This window comes from Microtus ochrogaster, unplaced genomic scaffold (genome assembly GCF_000317375.1).
Source record: "Microtus ochrogaster isolate Prairie Vole_2 unplaced genomic scaffold, MicOch1.0 UNK56, whole genome shotgun sequence".
NCBI classification, from domain to species: domain Eukaryota; kingdom Metazoa; phylum Chordata; class Mammalia; order Rodentia; family Cricetidae; genus Microtus; species Microtus ochrogaster.
Genome location: NW_004949154.1, coordinates 814,142 through 836,411, shown reverse-complemented (window position 1 = coordinate 836,411; position 22,270 = coordinate 814,142). Strand labels below are relative to the sequence as shown.

Sequence of the window (22,270 nt, the reverse complement as noted above, 5' to 3'; positions counted from 1 at the left end):
TGATGATGATGATGATCAAGGCTGGCTAGGACTACATAGTGATGATGGTAATGGTGATGCTAATGATCCAAGCTGGCTAGGACTACATAGTGATAATGATGAAGAAGAAGGAGGAGAAGAAAAGAAGAGAAAGAAAACAACAGCAACATCCTGTGTTTTAATGAGCTTCCCTCCAAAATTGGAGGTTTTATCATAGGGGAGATTGCTATACAACACTTTTCATGCATGAAAGTCCTGAGTTTGCCATGTGCTTCTAATTCTAGCACTGTGAAATTGGTGGCAAGAGGACGAGAAATTTAAGGTTCTTTAGTAAGTTCAAGGCCAGCCTAGGGTGCTGCTATGATGAGATGGGAGGTAGAGATGAGAGAATCCCTGGAAGCTCACAAGCCAGCTAGCTGGCACACACAATAGAAAACAACAAAGAAAACTCTGAAAACAAGGTAGGTGAAGACTGACACCTGAGATGTTCCTCTGACCTCTACACGTGCACCCACGTTTGCGCACAATTTTTTAATGTGCTTTCTTTTTTTAAAACTTACGTATATAAGTGTTCTAGATGGATGTACAACTTTATGCCAGAAGAGATTATCAGATCCCACTATAGATGGTTGTGAGCCACCATGTGGTTCTGGGAATTGAACTCAGGACTCAGCCAATCTTCTTAACCACTGAGCCATCTCTCCAGCCCCTAAAATGTATTTTCATGTGCCTTTTCCTAGAGATGCTGGCCTAGAATGCTTAGGCTGTGGCATAGGAAACTGAGCTTTCAAAGCATGCTGTATTCATTTACTGGAGCTACCTTACAACAGAAATGTCTGTTTTCAAAGTTCTGGAGACTGGAGTCTAGGGTGAAGATGATAGCACAGCTATTCTCTCTCGTGGTCTCACTCCATGGCTTGCAGATAGCCACTTTTCCATTGTGCCCTCACATGGCCTTTCTTTATACATGTACATTTCTGATTTGCTGAACAATTTATGCCTTGGTATGGACTTCCTTAGGTTCATGATACTTGAGGTCTCTTGAACTTCTCAAATTTGAATGTCCATTTCTTTTTCCAGTGTTTGGAAGTTTTCTTTCTTTCTTTCTCTCTCTCTCTCTCTCTCTCTCTCTCTCTCTCTCTCTCTCTCTCCTTCCTTCCTTCCTTCCTTCCTTCTTTCTTTCTTAATATTGTGTGTGCGTGTGTCTGTCTCTGCCTCTCTGTGAATGTATGTGTCTGTGTTCTGTGTGTATGTGCTCTGGGGTTAGAACTCAGGTCCTCATGCTTGGCAACAAGCACCTTTGCCTTCCTCTATCAGTTCATAATCAGCAGCTTTCAGTAGTGTCTGTGCTTCTATAGTTTCTTTGTAACCACTGTAAGTTGCTCAGAGCCTCTTCCTCCTTTCATCGCCTTCTCTGTTTTGTATGGTACTATAGTCCCTTAGCTTCATAGTAGCCCTGCTCTACCCTCTCAAGTGCTGGAATTAGAGGCATGAGGCACCATACCTAGCTAGTTGTTCTGCTCTCTTATGCTCAGTGGCTGCTGGACTTCTAGAGTTTGCTGGTTCTATTAGTGTTGTAAGTTGTTCAAAATAGAAACCAACCAGTCCCTTAAGGAATATCAACCCCCATACTCTAGAACATTAGCCATATGCTCCACTATTCCCTGAGCCCTGGGGAAGAGGCTCTCAAACAATACTAGATTTTTGTCTGCTATGTAAGGTTTCCTCGGCACCAAAAGTAAGCAGCTCAGCTTTCTTGGTCTCCATGGTCCCTAAGTGTCTCGAATGGGTTGTGTCCTGTTACTGTTCTGAGGCAAGAGAGACAAAAAACCAGCCCCATAGGCAGCCCCTGAGACACTGGAGCATTAGATGGCCACCCCAGCTCTGCTTCCCCAGGAAAAGCTGGGAGTTGTGATTTTTTTTTTCATTCTACAGTAAGGCGGGAATGGGGACCATGGCAAGAGAATGCTGCTGGTGTTAATCATCACCTTTGTTTGCTACAGCTTCCAGCCAGGTGCCCCTTCCTATAGCACTTAGATTCAGCTTGTTTCCCTTCTAGGAGTCTTACCTTTCCCTCCTAGGTAGAAGTCTGGTGTTGGAATATTCTCCCTATCATCTTGTGCTTGGATGGTGATATGGGGGAAGTTTTGGGGAAAACAGGATTTAGCACAAATAATACAAACCCAGAGACAGATACTGGGGTTCAACCTAAAGATCAGAAAAGCAAAGCAGCCAGCCACTGGCTCTTACCTCTACCTTAGACCAAAAATGGGTGAGATCCTATCTCTAAGCATCCCAAAGACTCCATACTCTACTGAGTTCCTATCTCTTCCCCTTTTTATTTCTCTCTCCATCCAACCTTATTGCTCCTGTCTCCACCTCTCTAGTGCTGGGATTAAAGATCACCTTTGTGTGAATTCTGTTTTCCTTTTAGACAGATTCAATCTTGTATAACCCAGGGTGGCCTTGAACATGAGATCTGTCTGCCTCTGTCTCCTGAGTCCAGGGATTAAAGGTGTGTGCCACCACTCATGGCCTATATGGCTGACTAGTATGGCTGCTTTGCTCTCTGATCTTTAGGCATGCTTTATTTATTAAAATACAAATAATATACCACTATAACAGGATTATGGCATGTTTAGTCTGCAACTTTCCTGTTGGCAACTGATTTTGTACTCATCTGGGGAGCAGGAGCCTATTTCCCAGACCTCTTTGTTTTTGTTTTTTTTTTTTCGAGACAGGGTTTCTCTGTGGCTTTGGAGCCTGTCCTGGCACTAGCTCTGTAGACCAGGCTGGTCTCGAACTCACAGAGATCCACCTGCTTCTGCCTCCCGAGTGCTGGGATTAAAGGCGTGCGCCACCATCGCCCGGCCTTTCCCAGACTTCTTATAGAGGGAATAGATTAGTGAGTTGTTGAGTCAGTATCTCTATTGGAAGGGTTTGGCGTCAAGGAGGATGTGAGTCTTACTATTCTGCCTTCTTGCTAACATTGCCATGCTGTGGGATAATTCTCTTGTATAGTGTAAGGACTTGTCACTCGTATTAGTTTAATAAAACTCTGATTGGCCAGTAGCCAGGCAGGAAGTTTAGGTGGGCAACCAGACTAATAATTCTGGGAAGAGGAAAGGTAGAGATGCAGTTACCAAGCCTTACTGAGAAAAGGAACCAAGCCACATAGCTAAACATAAGACAAGAATTACAGGTTAACATAAGTTGTAAGAGCTTGTTAATAATAAACCTGAGCTAATAGGCCCCACAGTTTATTATTAATATAAGCCTCTGTGTGTTTCTTTGGGACTGAACGAGTTTAGGACCAGGTAGGACAGAAACTTCTGTCTACATTACCACCTTACCATTGTGTCTTTTTTAAGAAATTGTGTATGTGTGTGATATAATTGTGTGTATGTGAGAGAAGAAAGAGAAGGGAGGAGAGTGTTTGCCAGACTATGTGTGAAAGCCAGAAGTCAACTTCAGGTGTCTTCCTCTATTTTCACTTTATTTCGGAGACATAATCTCTCTGTTTTGGCTAGACTCCCTGACCAATAAGTTGTTAGGATCTACCTGTACTGGGGTTACAGCTGAAGGATGTCATTCCTGGCCATGCTTGGCTCTTACATGGTCTGCACTCAGCTCCTAATGCTTGCACAGCAAGCACTTTACTTACTGAGCCATCATCCCACCCTTCTCATTATGTTTTAGAGTTTATGCCCTTCTTAGGTCTGGAGTCTTTAGAGATCTAGGTATCCTCAGGGTTTAACAGGTGAGTAACTGGAACGCAAATATACAGTTTTAAAGGAACACAAAAGGAGACGTGCTTCTGCTGGGATAATTTCTGGAAAGATTCATTAAGAATACTTCTGGAATATTTATTCTGTCTTGTAGAGTGAGGTGTTGCTCAGTTTATGAACATGTGTCTGTGGTTCTATTTCAGAGACTATCCCCTCTAAGTCTTAGATTCATTGGTTTCTGTTCCCTTGGCTATAAAGGGACCAGAATCAGCAGAAGGACTAAGTGAAATCTAATGCACTTAGCACCTTATGTGTTGAATAAATGCAGTAATAGTAACCATTGTCTTATAAAGATGTTTGTGGTTTGTTTCAGGTGCTGTCAAAGCAGAGCCTGCTGTCTCCTTTGTTCAGTGTGACATCATTCAGACGATTCTACAGAGGTGACAGCCCAACAGATTCTCAAAAAGACATGATTGAAATCCCTTTGCCTCCATGGCAGGAGAGAACTGATGAATCCATAGAAACCAAACGAGCCCGCCTGCTCTATGAGAGCAGAAAGAGGGGGATGCTGGAGAACTGCATTCTTCTTAGGTAGTAGGGAAGAGGACTTGGGGTGTCACTTCTCTTTAATAAGGCAGTCTTGTCAGCCTCATTTTCCTTTTCATTTTTAGCCTCTTTGCTAAAGAATATCTGCACAACATGACAGAGAAGCAGCTGAACCTCTATGATCGCCTGATTAACGAGCCTAGCAATGACTGGGATATTTACTACTGGGCCACAGGTATTCCATATGATAAACTGCATTTCATGATGATAGGAGAACACACCAATTTGAGTCTGAAATAGTATCTTTGCAATCCTTTTTTTTTTTTTTGAGACAGGATCGTTCTGTGTAGCCCTGACTGTCCTGAAATTCTCTGTGTAGACCAGGTTAGCTTTGAACTCACAGAGATCTGCCTGCCTCTGCCTCCTGAATGCTGGGATTACATGCGCCACAAAGTCAAGCCCTGTTTTCATCATTTTTATTTATGTAATAGACACTAAACCTAAACACTGTTCAAAAATTTCCAGAATGTACAAAATTTGTTTAATCAGTTGTTTCTTTAGACATTTTTTCTTTTACATTTACTTATTTCTTTTGTGTGCATGTGTAAGCAAGCATACATACGATGTGGGAGTCTTCTGTTTTGTGTTGATTTCATTGGTTAAATAAAGAAACTGCCTTGGCCCTTTGATAGGACAGAAAATTAGGTAGGCGGAGTAAACAGAACAGAATGCTGGGAGAAAGAAGCTGAGTCAAGCAGTTGCCATGATTCTCCCACCCTACACAGATGCAGGTTAAGGCAGGTTAAGATCTTACCGGTAAGCTACCACCTTGTGGTGGTACACAGATTATTAGAAATGGGTTAATCTAGATGTGAGAGCTAGCCAATATGAGGCTAGAGCTAATGGGCCAAGCAGTGTTCAAAAGAATACAGTTTCCATGTAATTATTTCAGATGTAGAGTGGCGGGACGCAGCCCGCTGCTCCTCACTCCATACATGTGCATGTGTATTAACGTCAGAGGACAACTTAGTTTTCTATTTTCACCTTGTGAGTTCCAGGGATTGAACTAAGGTCATCAAGCTTTGCAGCAAGTGCCTTTCCTGCCCTCAGTTCAGCTTTTTGTGAGACAGATGGAGTACACTCTGATTTAGGTGAAAAGGGAATATAGAAAAGCTTATAAAACTCACAGGATCAAAGGAAAGACCGAAGAATAGGTTGGGAACGGGGTGAAATGTCCTGGGTTGTTTCCTGTAGGACAAGCCAGTTTAGTTGAGAGACAAGGCATCAAAGTAAAGGCGGCAATATTTTTGGGTTGTTTTGTCTTTTGATAAAGGATCTCACTGTATGGCTCAGGCTGGTTTGGAACTTGCTATCCAGACCAAACTGGCCTCGAGCTCACAGGGATCTGCCTGCTTTTGCCCCTGTGTGCTGAAATTAATGGCCAGGCACTTGCTTTGTTTTGAGTCAGCGACTCACTATGTAGCCCAGTCTGGCTTTGAACTCATGATCCTTCTACCCCAGCCTCCTCAAGGCTGAGTTTACAGAGTGTTGGGAATACAGACATGTGCCACCATTCCTAGTCAGAATGATGACGTTTTATTCAAAAAGTCAGCTCAATTAAAAGATGAAGGGCTCTTGTCTAAAATCCACCTTAATCCTGGGGGGGGGGTCGGTGAGGGCTCTTATAAAAGGGAAAGTTTAAGGAAGTAGAAACAGAAACTACAAATGGATCAAGCATTTTTGAATTGCAGGCCACAGACATAATGAAGATTGGCTTTCTCAGAGTAATGCTCAGATGGGGAAGCTAGGGTGTGGTTTTCTGGAACACTCAGAAGCCCCCCCCGTGTGCTTTCTGTGGTACCCTCACTGCACAGCACAGCTGAGCTTAGACTTCTCGTTCCTCTTTCGTGAGTTTTCCCTCTTATAATAAATAAAAATATAATTGTTTATCTTTTAGCTAGCCTGGTTATTTCCCGAATCGTGCTAACTTCTACAGTTGGCATCCCGATTCGTGGGGTTCAGATCTCCAGTGGCTCTAGCCAGCCACCATCAGGCTCCATGCCATTCATTTGGGTATAGAATTCCCGTGCCACAGTCCTTCATATTTTCTTATTAAACGTCTCAGAGAGCCTTGGCTACCTGCCACTGCCCGGCTGGCTTCTGGGTCCAGTACGGGTCGTGGGCTTCCCTACTTTCGTGCTCTCTTTGTGCTCGTGCGGCTGTGGACCAATCAGTTTTCTGTGACTTAACAGTTTCTTGTTAGTGTAATGGCCATAGTAATCTATATATTAACAGACTGCCTGCTCATAACTTTGTGTAACTCCAACTCCAGGGGAATCCAACACCTCTGGCCTTTTGTGGGGATGGCACTCATGTACACACTCACACAATTACAATTAAAGATAAAGTAAATCTTTTTTAAAAAATAGGCGTCTAGATGCTTAATTGGTTATTTGAAAACCCAGCAAATCTTAAATATTTGCTATCTAGCCTTAGTAGGACAAGTTTGGTGCTGACTTATAAGACATTTGAGATTGACCTTTGTTGCTTATATCAGTAGTTCATTCTTTTGTTTGTTGAGTAAAATTTCAGTGTGTGGATTATACCATAGTTTATTTATTGACCAGTAGAGGGCTTTTAGCATTTTTCAGTTGTAGACAATAATGACCAAAGCCACTGTAAACATTTGTGTACAGATTTTATGAAAATAGATTGCAGGTTTTCTTGGATAAATACCCAGAAGAATCATTGGGTTGTGGGTGTGTGTACCTTTATACCATAGTTTATCTGAATGGGCCAGACAGTAAATATTTTAGATACTGCAAGCCATATGGTCTCTCATAACTCTGTAACTGTAGTTTGCAACTATAATGTGTAATCAACCACAAGTAGCAGGTCTACAAATGAGTGTGCCCGTGTCTCATGAACATTGGATTTGAACTTCATATACTTGCAATCATGAAGTATTATTCTTTTGGATTTCCCCCCTCAACTTTTTAAAAATCAGTCTTGCTTGACATGGTGGTGCACAGCTTTAATCCCAGTCCTTGGGAGGCAGGGGCAGGTTGATCTCTGAGTTTGAGTCCAGTTAACGCTACATAATGAAACCCTGTTTCAAAACAGAGAATAAAAAAAGTCTTTCTTTGCATATGAGCCATTGTATAAATAGGCAACTGGCCATAGTTTCCACTGTTTATGCTAAGATCCAAAGAGTACCTTCTATATGCTTATATTTAGGAAAAACAAAACAACAGGGACAATAGCTGCTTACCAGTGATTGCCAGGGACAAATTATGAAGAGACACTTTGTGTCTTGGGGTTTTTCTTGCTGTGAAGAGATACCTTGACCACAGCAACTCTTTTTTAAGATAGTTTATTTTTATTTTATGTGCATTGGTGTTTTGTTTGCATGTATGTCTATGTGAGGGTGTCAGATCTTGGAGTTACAGACAGCTGTGAGCTGCCATGTGGGCACTGGAAATTGAACCCAGGTCCTCTGGAATAACAGTCAAAGCTCTCAATTGCTGAGGCATCTCTCCAGCCCTACAGCAGTTCTTTTTGGTTTTTCAAGACGGGGTTTCTCTGTGTAGTTCTGGCTGTCCTGGAATTCACTCTGTAGACCAGTCTGGCCTTGAACTCACAGAGATCTGCCTGCCTCTGCCTCCCGAGTGCTGGGATTAAAGGTGTACGCCACCACTGCCCAACTTCACAGCAACTATTATAAATGAAAACATTCAATTGTGGTGGCTCACCTACAGTTTCAGAGGTTCAGTCCTTTTATCATGGCAGTGGGGAGCATGGTAGCATGTAGGCAGACATGGTGCTGGAGAAGTAGCTTAGAATCTTACATCTTGCAGGCATTAGGGAGTCAACTGAGACACTGCGCAGTATCCTGAGCATAAGAAACCTCAACGCTCGCCACCCATGGTGACAGACACTTCCTCCCATACCCACTCCCAAAAAGCCATACCTCCTAATAGTACCACTCCCTATGAACTATAGGGGCCAATTACAGTCACTTGGTATTGTCAACATGACAGCCATGTTGGTGAGACTTCATGGGTATATGTGTATATATATATTTTAATATTTATTTATTATGTATACAACATTCTGCCTCGATGTATGCCCATACGCCAGAGCAGGGTGCCAGATCTCAGTACAGATGGTTGTGAGCCACCATGCGGTTGCTGGGAATTGAACTCAGGACCTCTGGAAGAGCAGCCAGTACTCTTAACCTCTGAGCCATCTCTCCAGCCCCCTTCTTGGGTATATTTTGACACTGCTAGGAGATTCATTGCTAGCAAATTCATTGTTCCTCTGGCTCTTGCAATCTTTCTGCCCCCTCTTTCATAATGTCCCTGAATTTTAGGTGCAGGAGTTGTGTTGTAGTTGACATTGGGCTCCACAATTTCATTTTGATCAGTTGTGGTTTTTGTAATGGTCTCTGTTGCAAAGGAGAAATTTTTTTTGGTGGAGGGTGAGAACTGCTCTTTCTGTGGGCCTAAGGATAGATATTGGGATTATGCTAGTGTAGTGAATTGATAATTGTAGGTTCTCCTTCAAATGATTTCCCCTGGGTAGTTGGCTAGGTTTCCAGTACCAGACATGGTTTCCCTCTTACTAAGCAGGTCTTAATTCCAATTAGAGGACTGTTAGTTACTGCTAAGGTATGAGTACCATTATTGCACCCTAATAGTTATCATGCCATGCTGGTTGTTGTGGTTCAAAGATATTATAGATGGGTAGGACTGTTGGTTGCCTCCATTCTTTTAAATCTTGAATGGTGATGTCTTAGTTAGGTTTTCTTTTTTTTTTTATTTAAATATTTATTTATTTATTCACTATGTATACAATATTCTGTCCGTATGCCTGAAGGCCAGAAGAGGGCGCCAGACCTCCCCACAGATGGTTGTGAGCCACCATGTGGTTGCTGGGAATTGAACTCAGGACCCCTGGAAGAGCAGGCAACGCTCTTAACCACTGAGCCATCTCTCCAGCCCCCTTAGTTAGGTTTTCTATTGCTGTGATGAGATACCATGACCATGGTAACTTTTTAAAAGGACACATTTAATTGGGGTGGCTTGCATTCTTCAGTCCATTGTCATCACGGTGGTACATGGCAGTGTGTAGGCTGATTGGTGCTGGAGAAGCAGGTGAGAGACCTACATCTTGTAAGGCAACAGGAAGTGGTCTGTCTCATTGGGTGTGTCTTGAGCATATGTAAGACTTTAAAGCCTTGATTCACAGTGACACACTTCCTCCAACAAGACCACACCTACTCCAACAAGGCCACACTTCCTAATAGTGCTACTCCCTTTGGGGGCCATTTTCTTTCAAAACACAGATGCCTTTATTTTTTTTTTCCTTGGTGAAGTGACTTTACCATCCAAGTTTATTAATATGTTATTTGGCTTTCAAATTCTGTACCAGCCTTATATTCCAAAATTAACATTAGAATCTTGATTTATTAACAGTTCAAGATCTTTTGTCTCCATGAATATTGCTGTATAGATATTTCCTAAGTTGTCATCTGGTTTTGATGAGATAGGTTGTGAAGTGCTCTTTTCTGTTTTCAGGAGGATGTATTAGAATTGCTCTTACTTCTTCCAAAAATATGTGGTAAATTTTGCTAGTGAAGTTTTCTGGGCCAGTGATTTTTCCTCCTGGATATTTTTAACTATGAAGCTAATATTTTTTAATAGAGATTGAACAATTACAGATAAATCCTCTGAGGTGAGATCCAGTCATTTGTCCTTCAAAATATTTGCCATGTCATCTAAGTGTCAGATATATGGGTAGGACTTCATTTGCAATGGCTTCTTCCTTGTACTGTTAGAGGAACTGGAGTAGTATCTTTCCTGGACCTATTCTATGACTTAGCTGGTGATGCTGCTTGTTGCTGAAGCATGGTGACCTGAGTTCAATCACTGGAATTTACATAAAAGTGGAAGGAAAGAACCAATTTCACGAAGTTGCATGCTGTGTCATCTGTGCACTCCCCATTATATACTCACACACTTACTAAAAATAAGACAGGTGTGGTGCCACATAATTCTAATCCACTTGGGCGGCCGAAGCAGGTGGATCTCTGTGAGTTTGAGGTCAACTTGGTCTACATAGGGAGTCCTTGGATAGCCAGAGCCACAAAGTAAGACCTCCACCCTTTTCTGCAAATAAATAATAATAGGTATCTTTTATATCTATTACTGGTAATTTGTATTTTATCTCCCTCCCTTTTTTAAATCAGTGTTGCCAGAAGTTGCCACCAATTTCATTTTTTCCTTTCTAAGGGTTTGTGTTTTATGTCATTGGTGTTTTCTTTTGTTTCCAGTTTTCAGTTCCATTGGTTTCTGTTGTTATTCATGTTCTTAAGTGTGATTGGCATTTCCTAGTTGTTTGAAGTAGAAGCTAAGCTTATCAGAGACCTTCTTTTCCACCATAAACAAACATTCATTCCCTCTAACCTGTTGAAAGGAGCTGCTTGTTTGTCCCGGTCACCCAGAACCAAAATAATTACACAGAAACTGTTTTAATTAAATCATGGCCCATTAGCTTTAGCTTCTTATTGGCTAACTCTTACGTATTAATTTAACCCATTTCTGTTAATCTGTTTATCACCACGTGGCAGTGGCTTACCAGGTAAAGTTCAATCTGGCTCCCATGGGGCTACATGGCTTCTCCTGACTCTGCCTCCTTTCTCCCAGGATTCAGTTTAGTTTTCCCACCTAGCTCTGTTCCCCTATAGATCTGCTATAGGCCCAAAGCAGTTCCTTTATTTATCAATGGTAATCACAGCATACAGAGGGAAATCCCACATCACCTCCCCTTTTCTGTTTAAACAAAAAAGAAGGCTTTAACATAGTAAATTACATATAACAAAACAGGTATCAAACAATAATTATTACAATATTTATATCTATTTTATCTTTTATTATAACTAAGGAAAAGTATAACTGTAAATTCCTCAACTCCATTAAAGACTCCAGAGGATATCATATTACCTAAGTAAACAGGAAGTGCATTGTAAGCAACTTCCAAAACTATAGAGTTGACAGAGTCATCTCTCTGCCTGGACAGTTACCCAGGGTTCTTCTCTACTGTTGGGGCATCCATCTTCAGCCTTCAGGACCATAGTGTTCAGCAGACTTTTTCATGAAGCAGGAAATTTCAAAGATAGTTCCACCTATATCGGCAGTTTGTCAGTCACTTTCTTCTGTGTCCTGCAGAATGTCGGGCAGACTCTTTCATGAAACAGGAACCCCAAAGGACCATCTCTCCTTTAGGCAAGGTCAGCAGTCATTTCTCTGCTGGTCCTGCATATCTAGTTAAGCACTCCAGGCAAAAGCAGTTTCTTCCCCAAATGGCTAACCAACTCCATAAGGAGCCTCTTTGATGCCCATCTTCCTCTTGAAGTAATTGGTGCTTCCAGGAGCAGATGTGTCTCATTGTTGTGATAAGTCCTAAATTCTTAAAACATTTTAAATGCCATATTCTGTAGTCTTTGAAAGGTTTGAAAAGAATGCCTATTCATCTGAAATACATCTCTGTACATCTAGAAAATCTAACTAACATGACTACAAGCTTGACTATTATAGATGATTATCTATTAGCCTGTATTTCTTAATTATACATTACATTTTTAAATGAGCTGCATATACAATACCTTAATCAAGAGCAGAAATACATATATACTCAATGTAACAAATTGACCTTAAATTTGTATCAATAAACCAAGATCCATACCAATGCAAATCTCTATAGCATATCCCCCTTTAAATGTAAATAAACATTTATAGACAATATTTGGGAATATGGGCATAATTCTGCCCAAACTTCTTCCTGCTGCTTATTGGGTGAAGTAGTATTTTTTTGAGGGGTGTTCAAGGCGGCCTTTCAGGAGGTCTTGGTCCATCAAACCACATCAGTCTGGAAGGATTCCACAGATTCCCATCCTCTGTGGAAATGAAAGAAAAACCTTTTTTTCCAAAGTAGCATATCCTTAGACCCAAATTCTAAAATCAAGATACCTTTAAAGTGTAAGTTGGTTTAGTTTAGCAGCCCATGCAATGAAATGTCTCTCTGTTATTCACAGTCAAAAAATCCAAAGCAAACACAATAGTATATAAAATCTCGACTCTCTTTGCATATTCTATCTTTACATGGCTTATTATTTTTTTACTTCTTTCAATCTAGGACTGTCTGCACTCTGTCTCTTTAAAGATTTTGTTTCATTTTTTTTAATAAACCATTTACTTCTTTTATAACTCTCTGTACTCCTTCTCTTTCCCAGGCCTATGTACATTTTTTAAACACACTGTGTCTCATTTAGAGGTCCTTTTCATCTGAATTTGTCTTTATTGCATAGCTGTAATTATTTTCTGACCAGAAGTACTTCTTAAAATACTAAGTACTTCTTAAAAACTTAAGCTGCACCGTTACTAGGGTGTATATACGGCCTGCCTGCTTGTTCCGCCCAGTCCAACATGGCAGAGGAAGTCTGTTCACTGCCTCTGAGCCACCGTGTACACATACAGAAGGAAATCCCATACCATTAACTGAGTGGTTTTCAACTTTCCTAATGCTGTGACCCTTTAATACAGTTCCTCATGTTATGGTGACTCCCAACCATAAAGTTATTTCATTGGTGCTTCATAACTGTAATTTTGCTACTGATATGAATTGTAATACAGGATAACTGATATATGGCCCCTGTGAAAGGATCATTCGACACCAAAGGGATTGTGACCCATAGGTTGAGAAACATTGCTCTAAGCACTGTTTGAACTTTCTGTTAATGTAATCTTGCATTTTCCTAAGATTCAAATTACTTTATAGTTTTTCTCATGACTCTGTTCAGCCTATGAATTATTAAGAACAAGAATTTGGGAATTTGCCAGATTTTGTTGAAGTTTGCTTTCAGGCCTGAAATACAAGTACTTGGTAAATATTCCATATACACTTAGTTTTGTGACTTTGTTCTTGTGGGCAGAGCATTCTGTAAATGACAACTGAGACAAGGAGGTTGTTGATGTGTTCTACATGGTTTTGATTTTCTGAGCCTATTCTATCAGTTACTGAGGGAGGGACATTGACATCTGTTCCCTTCATGGATTGTCTGTCACCCCCTTCTCCTTTCTTGGTCTTTGCTTCATATTGTCAGGGCTCAGGCGTTAGGTGCAAACACATCTGGTACTGTTATATTTTCTTCCTAAGATTGCTTCCTTTGTCACTGTTTTGCTCTGTCTTTATTGTTGGTAATGATACTTGCTTTGAGGTGTCTGTTAGTATAGGTACTCTGGCTTTCCCCCCCCAACGTTTATTTGTGTGTTTGTGTGTGTGTGTGTGTAGGAGGAGGAGGAGGATAGGAACAGAGATTTACATAAAGAAACAACCATCTCCAGAAATGGCCAAAGTTAATGAGAATAAAATACATATTTTGAATTATTTTCTTTTACTGTACATAGTAAAACAACAGAAATGTGTTCCGGGCTTAGAATAAAGGTCAAAGTAAAAAGAATGACACAGCTTAAGGCAGTGTGTATGTGTGTGGAGGGTGTACACTCTGTTGTAAAGGCCATACATTATACATGAGCTTCACAGTGTACATGTGGAGGTCAGAGAACAACTTGTAGGAGGTTCCAGGGATTAAACTTAGGTCCTAGGATTTGGTAGCAAGTGTCTTGATCAACTAACCAGCTTGCTGGGCCTTCAGGTTTCTTTTGATTAGTTTTTGCCTGGTGTGTAGCTTCCTGTTTGGATTTTTTCCCTCTTGCTTTGTAAGCAATTGCCACATATTTACTAGACTCGAAGCCACAGCTATTTCTTGGTTCATAGTTCTGTGGGTAAAAAGCTCTGCCCAGATATTCATACTCTGAAATCAGTGAGTCAGGTGTGCTGTGTTCCATCTGGAGATTGGGGAATAATCTAATTCTAAGCCCATTGACATTTTTTTTTTCTGAGAATTTGTTTCCTTTCAGTAGAGGGCTGAGTTCCCTATTGACCTGCCAATAGCCAGTTTCCCTCGGCTTTTGAGGGCCTTGTTTGCTCCGTAGCTCTCTCTGCCTGGCAGTGGCAATCCTCCCTCGTACTTGACATTTGTCTGAGTGCTCTTCCATTACCAGCTGGAGTGCATATGTTGTAAAATCACAAACTGTCTTTGTCTTTATATCTAAATTGAGTTTTTCTTTTTTTTTTGGTTTTTCGAGACAGGGTTTCTCTGTGGCTTTGGAGCCTGTCCTGGAACTAGCTCTGTAGACCAGGCTGGTCTCGAACTCACAGAGATCCGCCTGCCTCTGCCTCCCGAGTGCTGGGATTAAAGGCGTGCGCCACCATTGCCCGGCTAAATTGAGTTTTTCTGCAGACAGAATACATAGTCTTTCTTTTTTCATCCCATCTGATGGTCTCTGCTTTTCACCAGTGGATTTAGACCTTCCATATTTACTAAATTCTCAATGTGTTTGAGTTAAACTCTACCATTTTTGGTTGTTTGTTGTTTCTTCCATGTGTTTTTTTTCTCTCTTATTTGGTTGTGTATGGGGGTGGGTATTGCCACTCTTATGTGCTTTTAGGTTTTTAATTATTGCTCCTGGGTTCACAATATACAGCTTTAAATAATTATAGTCTGATTTCGAGACCTGTGAAGCTCATGTATAATGTATGGCCTTTACAACAGAGTGTACACCCTCCACACACATACGCACTGCCTTAAGCTGTGTCATTCTTTTTACTTTGACCTTTATTCTAAGCCTGGAACACATTTCTGTTGTTTTACTATGTACAGTAAAAGAAAATAATTCAAAATATGTATTTTATTCTCATTAACTTTGGCCATTTCTGGAGATGGTTGTTTCTTTATGTAAATCTCTGTTCCTATCCTGCCATAATCCCTCTGCTGAACTTTCTTTACTTGTAGCACAAATTGGCTTATTTGAATTCCCTATCTTATGTATGGAACTGAAGGCTCACAGGTTTGTTTTTTTTTCAGTGCTTTATGAAGACATACGTCTTTTGCCAGGTTTTCAGTATGTAACTACAGTTCCAAGGGTTCTGGTACCCACTTCTGGCCTCAGTGGGCACCAGGCACATATATGGTGCACATGCATATACATAGAGGCAAAACACTCACACATAAAATAAATAAATCCAAAATTAAAATAAAAAGATATTTTAAAATTATTCTTTAAGAGATGAGTTCTTATTTCTCAGGCTGGCCCCAAACTGCTGAACTTCCATGCTTCAGCCCTTCTGAGTAGTTAGAATTGCAGACACATGCCACCATGCTCAGTTTAGAAAGGTTTGTTTGACTCACAGTTTTAGGAGTTCATTCTCTGGGTGACGAACGCCAGTGCTGGAAGAACTGAGGTAAGTAGATGAGGCAGCACATGGCAGCAGAAAGAACCTGATAAGCAGTGTTCACTTCATGACCAGGAAGCATGTATCAGGTGTGTTGAGGGATAGGGAAGGGAGGGACTGGATCCTGTTATCCCTTTGAGAATATATCTCCAATGACTAGAAGACTTCCTAGGACCCCCAAGGTTTTCACTTCCTCCCAGTAGTAGTAAGCTGGGAACACATGGGGACATTGTCCTTGGAGGAACATTCCCCATCCTAACTATATTACTGTGTCTAGGTATTTGTTGTGGTATTTATTCTGTTTGGGGTTCTCTGGACATGTTGGATCTGGATTTTTATGTTTTTGATTATTAATGGAAGATTCTTCAGTCTCCTTCATACCCTCTTTTCCTTTTGCAATTCTGATTGCACTTTGAATGATGTGTGTCCACAGTTTTGTGTGCTCCTCTTGTCTCTTTGGGAATCAGTTTGGGTCCTTTGTATTTGGCATCATCTCTTGGCCTCTCTTTCACTGATTCTCTTTGTCAGATGTCACGATGAGCCTCATGAAGTCATTTTGCATTGCTGCTGCTGTGGCTTTATTTTTAGCATTTCTATATGACATTTAGACTTTCTCACTCCCTGCTGAAATGCCTCATCTGTTCTTCTACTTTGCCTGCTTTTTCCATGGGAGCTTTTGTTTTGTTTTTTCAAGACAGGGTTTCTCTGTGGTTTTAGAGCCTGTCCTGGAACTAGCTCTTGTAGACCAGGCTGGTCTCGAACTCATAGAGATCCGCCTGCCTCTGCCTCCCGAGTGCTGGGATTAAAGGCGTGTGCCTCCACCGCCCGGCTTCCATGGGAGCTTTTAATGTTCGTCATAATTACTTTAAATTCTTACCTGGAGTCCTGACGCAAGTTATCCTTGAGTCTATTCCTATTGCTTGCTTTCTTGTAGTTTTCTTTTGTGGGAACTTGAGCCATTTAGCCAATGACACCATGGATTTCTCACAATAGTTTCCCTCCTGGATTTATTTTCTTTTTAGTCATGCGTATGTATATGTGTCTGTATGCACATGTGAGTGCTCATGTGTCAGTGGAGGCCAAAGTCATTGGATCCCCTGGAACAGGATTACAGGTTGCTGTGAGCCACCAGACATAGCGCTAAAATCAAACTCAGGTCTTCTGGGGAAGCAGTAGATGCTCTTAACTGCTGAGCCATCTCTCCAGCTCCTGCATCACATTTTTGTTTGCTGGCTTTAAAAAAATTGTGTGTGTGTGTGTGTGTGAGAGAGAGAGAGAGAGAGAGAGAGAGAGAGACAGACAGACAGACAAGACAGACAGACAGACAGACAGAGACAGAGAGACAGAGAGGGTGTGTGTATACATATGTTACAGTACCCGTGTGTGTGTGTGTGTGTGTGTATGAGAGAGACAGAGACAGAGAGGGTGTGTGTATACATACCCATGTGTGTTACAGTACCCATGTGGAGGTCTGAGTGTGAAGTTAGTTCTCTTTTACCCTTACGTGGGTTTCGGGAATGGAATTCAAGCATGGCAAACAGGTTTGCCTAGTTTGTTAGGCCCTCCAGGGATTCTCTTGTCTTGTTAGAGTAGCACTAAGATCACATATGTGTGCCTTCATACTTGGATTATGTAAGTGCTGGACACACAGGCCCTCCCTCATGCTTACATGCCAAATGCTTTACTTACTGGGTCATTTCCTAAGCCCTTTGTTAGCTTTTTGAGATGGATTCCATTTTGTATCCTAGTCTGGCTTCAAATTTTTTTCCCCCTTTTGGTACAGAGTCTCACTGTGTAGCCCTGGCTGTCCTGGAATGCACAGAGATCTACTCACCTCTGCCTCCAGAGTACTGGGATTAAAGGCAAGCTCTAACCTTACCTGGCTTTAATTTTAAATTCTTGATTCTTCTGCCTCAGTTTTTCCAGTGCTGGGATTATAGATATGTGGAGCTCACTCTGTGACCCAGGCTAGTCTTGAACTTGCAATAATCATCCTGCCTTAGTCTCATAAGTGCTGGGACTACAGGCATGAGCACTGTATGCAGATTCATAGTTCCGAGTCTTCACATGAGCATTGACTATGGTACAATTCTTTCTGCCCACCCTTCTGTTGCAGAAGCAAAACCAGCTCCAGAAATATTTGAAAATGAAGTCATGGAATTGCTGAGAGAGTTCACCAAAAACAAAAACAAAGAGCAGAGACTGCGGGCCCCAGATCTGGAATATCTCTTTGAAAAGCCTCGTTAAGCTGTGTGCCACTGGCGGTCATGGTGGTCAGTATATGGACAGAAACTGCTTCTGGTGTAGACTCTGACTTCCTGCTCTTTCTTAGGCACTTGAACCTCTAGCAGGACAGACATGTAGTATGCAAGATGGCTCACTCATTCTAACCTGCACTTGTCTGTACAGCTCAGGTCAGACTCCTTATCCTGCTGCTATGTGCTGTAGTGCAGGCCTGCCACAAGAGGGCACTGTAGGGGAAGCAATTCAGCTGCTTCAGCCCCAAGAGTACAAAAAATGCAGCTGCTATTTGAAGAGCTGCCCACCCTACACCCAGTGCCCTGGCCTTTGTTAAGGTAAAACTACCCCCTTCCAATCTGGTATAGTTCTTTCTGCCAGAGAGAGCCAGTCTAAGCCCCTGAACTGAGCCCACCCAAGGCACAGCAAGCTGAAGGAGGCCGCCAAGCAGGAATGGTGTGGGTACGCTGCTGAAGTCAACATCCTCTCAGATTTTCTTCCCAACATGCACTTTGTAAGCTGAAAGATAATTGAATATTGAACGCTATCAAGAGAAGGAGGTTGGCAGTTCTCTAACCCTTACAATTACCTTCATTTTGTCTGTTCCTATACAACCATAATCATGCTAATAATGAGGTTTTACAAACTTACAGTCAGGTTTTCTGACCTTGTGGCAGTCGCTGTGACAAACTTTCCCCCTCATTCCTACAGCCTTTAAAGTTATTTTAGTTGACCAAATAATAATGCCACATAAGAAATAACATGTTAACTGGGTGTCATAGGTCATGTCTGTAATCCCAGCTCTTGCGGTCCTGAGGTAGGAGTAACATTAAGAGTTTGAAGCCAGCCTGAGCTATAAAGTAAGTTTGGGGCCAGCCTGGGCTATATAGTGAGTTTGAGGCCAGCCTGAAGCACACTTATTAGAATGAAGTAGCTAGGAGGGCTGTGCACTGATGAAGGTGTTCTCTTTGCCCTACAGCTGAGGAGAGGCAGTCCCTGGCTGGTGTGTGAAAGTGGTAGCTAAAGAAAAGCAGGCCAGAACTGATAAACACAGGGTTGGTAACTCAAGAGCTGTAGACAAAGGGAAAAAAAAGAGTTCCCTGGCCAAGGGAGGAAGTGGGGAAAGCAGCCTTCAGTTATTTCACAGCATTCCCACAGACAGGTGGCGATAGGCCTGTTTTATAGACAAGAGAGTCAGCCATACATCCATGATCAAAAAGCCAAAATGTGGGGCTGGAGAGGTTGCTCAGTGGTTAAGAGCACTGACTGCTCTCTGAGGGGACCCAGGCTTAGTTCTCAGCACCTACATGATGGCTCACAGCTGTCTAACTCCAGTTCCAAAGGATGTCGATGCCCTCTTCTGTTCTCTGGGCACTCATACGCTTTCTGTACAAACATACATGCAGGCAAAACATATAGAATAAAGTGAATAGGTTGGAGATATGGCTCAACAATTAAGAGCACTGGCTGATTTTCCAGAGGACCCAGGTTCAATTCTCAGCAGCTCATAAACTGTAGCTCTAGTCCCAGGGGATATGACATCCTACACAGACATGCATGCAGGGAAAACGTCAATGCACATAAAAATAAATCATGAAAAAAAGAAAAAAGCTGGAATTTATTATTTTATTTTTCTTTCTGCTAGACAGCAGGGCTTCACTGCTAACGCTGAGTAACAACCTTCACTTCTGGACATTGCACTGGAAAAGAGAAGGCCAGTAAATAAACGGCAGTTCTGAGACACGAGCTCTGTGTTGCTCTGTGGTGAGTAGGAGGCCCCCAGCTATTTCCCAGATAAGGGACATTTCCTCACCTTGGCCACCCAAAATAACTCTGATAGCGGAGGAAGCAGTGCAGCATGATGGTTGTGAGTTCAAGCTTCCCCTTCATCACTTAGCTGCTGAATAAACTCACTGGCCTAAGCTTTGGTTTCCAACTAGCAGCGGAAATCACTTGAGTCTCGAGAAAACTAGGAACTATAATTCATAACACTGGGATGGCTCCCAGCACACAGGGCACCATAGGAAGACAGGAGACTGCTTGTAGCCTCACCCTGAGACTTAGAGCCTGTCATCTAACAGATTGCCCATCATCAATTACATGCACACATGAGGGCAGTTTCGTCTGAAAGTCAGAAGGCTAAGCCTATTAAAGTAACCACAGAGTTCCTTACCAGCCAGTGGAAACTGGAAAGAAAAAAACCTACCTTGGTGATAAGTCCTTTGGGAAAGTATAGCTCTCTCTCACTTAAAGCAAGTAATGGGAATGAGACCTAGGGAGTAGAAGCAGAAGGTTACAGAGATGCTGGCCCTTTGTTTGGGCTTCTGATGTCCCTCGGGGGTGCTAAATAGGCAGGGTTTATATATAGAAACATCTGGACTGTAAGGAATGCACAGGAATTGCTAGCACTTCCCTATTTATCCTGAGCACATTATACAACAAACCCCAGAAGCCACGTATGCTGTGTCGGCTCTCCCCACCTCGACTCTGATCCCGTCTTACCCTCATTTGTCTTATTTCACACAGTGTTCGGTTGCTGTCACTTGCACCTGAGAATGGCATGCTTCTAAAGGAATTGTTTTCCTTCTATGCTGCTGGTTTGTGTAATCTTTGAAAGTGAAGGATCGTGCTACCTTGAGCTGCTCAGTGTCAAGCCCAAGGGTGCTATGTAAACACTTTCCCCTTTATTAGGCATTAAGGAAAACTAGGCCGGCCACAGTGCATTTTCAAAAGAGTTAATAAATGTATCACCAGGGCCAGCAGCTCCCCAGGACCCATAAGAATCACCAGCTAGACTCATTGTTCTCAGTTTGACATGTTGCTGCTCACTGACCTCATTCAGAGCCTGCGTCAGACACATGAGTATCTGACCTGCAGAGAATGGGTTACTTGATTAGAGTCACAGGTAGGAAGTGATAGGGTCTGAAAGGAGGCAGTGTCCCGTCCCCCCCCCCCCAGGGCTACCGTGTGTCATGCTGCTTCATGGCACTAGCCCCTTTGTAGATATTGCCGCAGTCTGGAAGGCTGCAGATCCTGATGACTCAGCTGTGGCTACCCTTTAGTGGCTCCCTATAGAACTGTTAGTCACTTCTTGTAAAATCATGCCTAGTATAATTAACTTAAAAGGAGGAAAGGTTTGTTTTAACTCACAGTTTCAAAAGTTATGGTCCATGGTTGACTGACTCTGTTGCTTTGGGGCTGTTGACAGAGCACCACAGCAGAAGGGTATGGAGTCTCCATCTCAGTGGGCAGGCAGTAGGGAGAAGCAGACAGAATTGACAAGATGCATCCTGGGTATATCTCCAGGACCTACTTTCTCCAGCTAGGCCCCACCTCTTGCTATTTACTACCTTCAAATAATGCCACCATATGATAACTCCATAAGGAGCGAGGTCAGAGTCCTCAGGAGCCAGTCACTTCCCAAAAATGTATCAGCTGGCAGTGCAGTCCCCAGTATAAGCCTGTGGGAGACATTTCATATTCAAACTGTAATGAGTACCCTGGGGCATTGATTTTCACAGAGAGATGGTCACAGCCTTAGCCACTGCAGACTTAATTACTTAAGCCCTCCAAGTAGGACACATGAAGCCAAACTCTTCATGAGCTCAGACTTCCTTTGGACTTAGAGAGGGGGAGAAAGAGGGAAGGATTAGAGTTCCTATTCTACTGTGAGTATTTTCTACTCTCCTGCCCAACAAAGACAAAGTCTGGTGCTTACAAGGTTGTCCTGTCACTTACTGGCTGTTTCCTCAGTGTGGGTGAGGGGGATGGCTGAGGGTTGGATGAGTTGTCAGCAAGCACATGGGGACCTCATTCCAGGGTCCCCACATTGGCTTTCACTCCATCACAGCTTCTGTTTCAAGGCTGATGCTGACAAGCCAGCTTCCTGAGGTTCCTCCTGAGGCTGGAGACCCTGAGGCTGGTGACCCTGAGGCTAGCCCTCTTTAGCTGGACGCTTGCTCCCGGACCCCTGCTGCTCCTGGCTCCCATCCCTCAGCAGAGTCATGCCGTGGGAGGTTTTAGTGGATACTGAATTAGATCCTGTCTGAGTAGAAACAGGATGAGCGATGCTCAGAAATCTAATTGGAAAGATATACTGTAATGGTTTTCACTAGACACTGGGGATGGAGAATGGGCCTTGTCTTTCCTTGAAGCGCTCACTGTTGTCTTCTGTGCTTTATTTCATTGATTGCCAAGCAGCGTGCTATGCTTAGTACCAGACACACAGACAAATCAATGAGATAAAGCCCACACCCCAGGGATGGCTGAAGAGGAACAGCTGAATAGAAGGCTTAGGAGGCCTTGTCTGTGTCTCAGCCACTGACCCCCCCCCCCCCTGCAACCAGAAGCTAGCCTTGGTTGATAGGTCTGTCTTTGCAGCAGCGATGAGGACACTAGGCCACAGAATCTTTAAGGCCATACTT

At 42.5% G+C, this 22,270-nt stretch overlaps 2 protein-coding genes across 4 annotated transcripts in view; both read left to right on the top strand.

The window, feature by feature from the left end:
• Sdhaf2 (succinate dehydrogenase complex assembly factor 2) overlaps nucleotides 1–20,435 on the top strand; it is a 24,126-nt gene extending 3,691 nt beyond the window's left edge. For 2 of the 3 annotated variants that reach the window (XM_026777318.1, XM_005369635.2), the window contains exons 2-5: nucleotides 4,081–4,298; nucleotides 4,379–4,488; nucleotides 17,725–17,881; nucleotides 19,492–19,589. In XM_026777318.1, the coding sequence (XP_026633119.1) occupies nucleotides 4,081–4,298; nucleotides 4,379–4,488; nucleotides 17,725–17,855 (459 nt within the window). In that variant the 3' untranslated portion in view covers nucleotides 17,856–17,881; nucleotides 19,492–19,589. Of the gene's footprint in view, nucleotides 1–4,080; nucleotides 4,299–4,378; nucleotides 4,489–17,724; nucleotides 17,882–19,491 lie in introns of all 3 variants that reach the window. The other variant, XM_026777319.1, reaches the window with a different exon arrangement.
• Nucleotides 19,543–22,270, top strand: part of Ppp1r32 (protein phosphatase 1 regulatory subunit 32) — a 26,618-nt gene continuing 23,890 nt past the window's right edge. The window contains exon 1 of the mRNA XM_026777313.1: nucleotides 19,543–19,610. The gene's annotated coding sequence lies outside the window, so the exon portion shown is untranslated. The remainder of the gene's footprint in view (nucleotides 19,611–22,270) is intronic.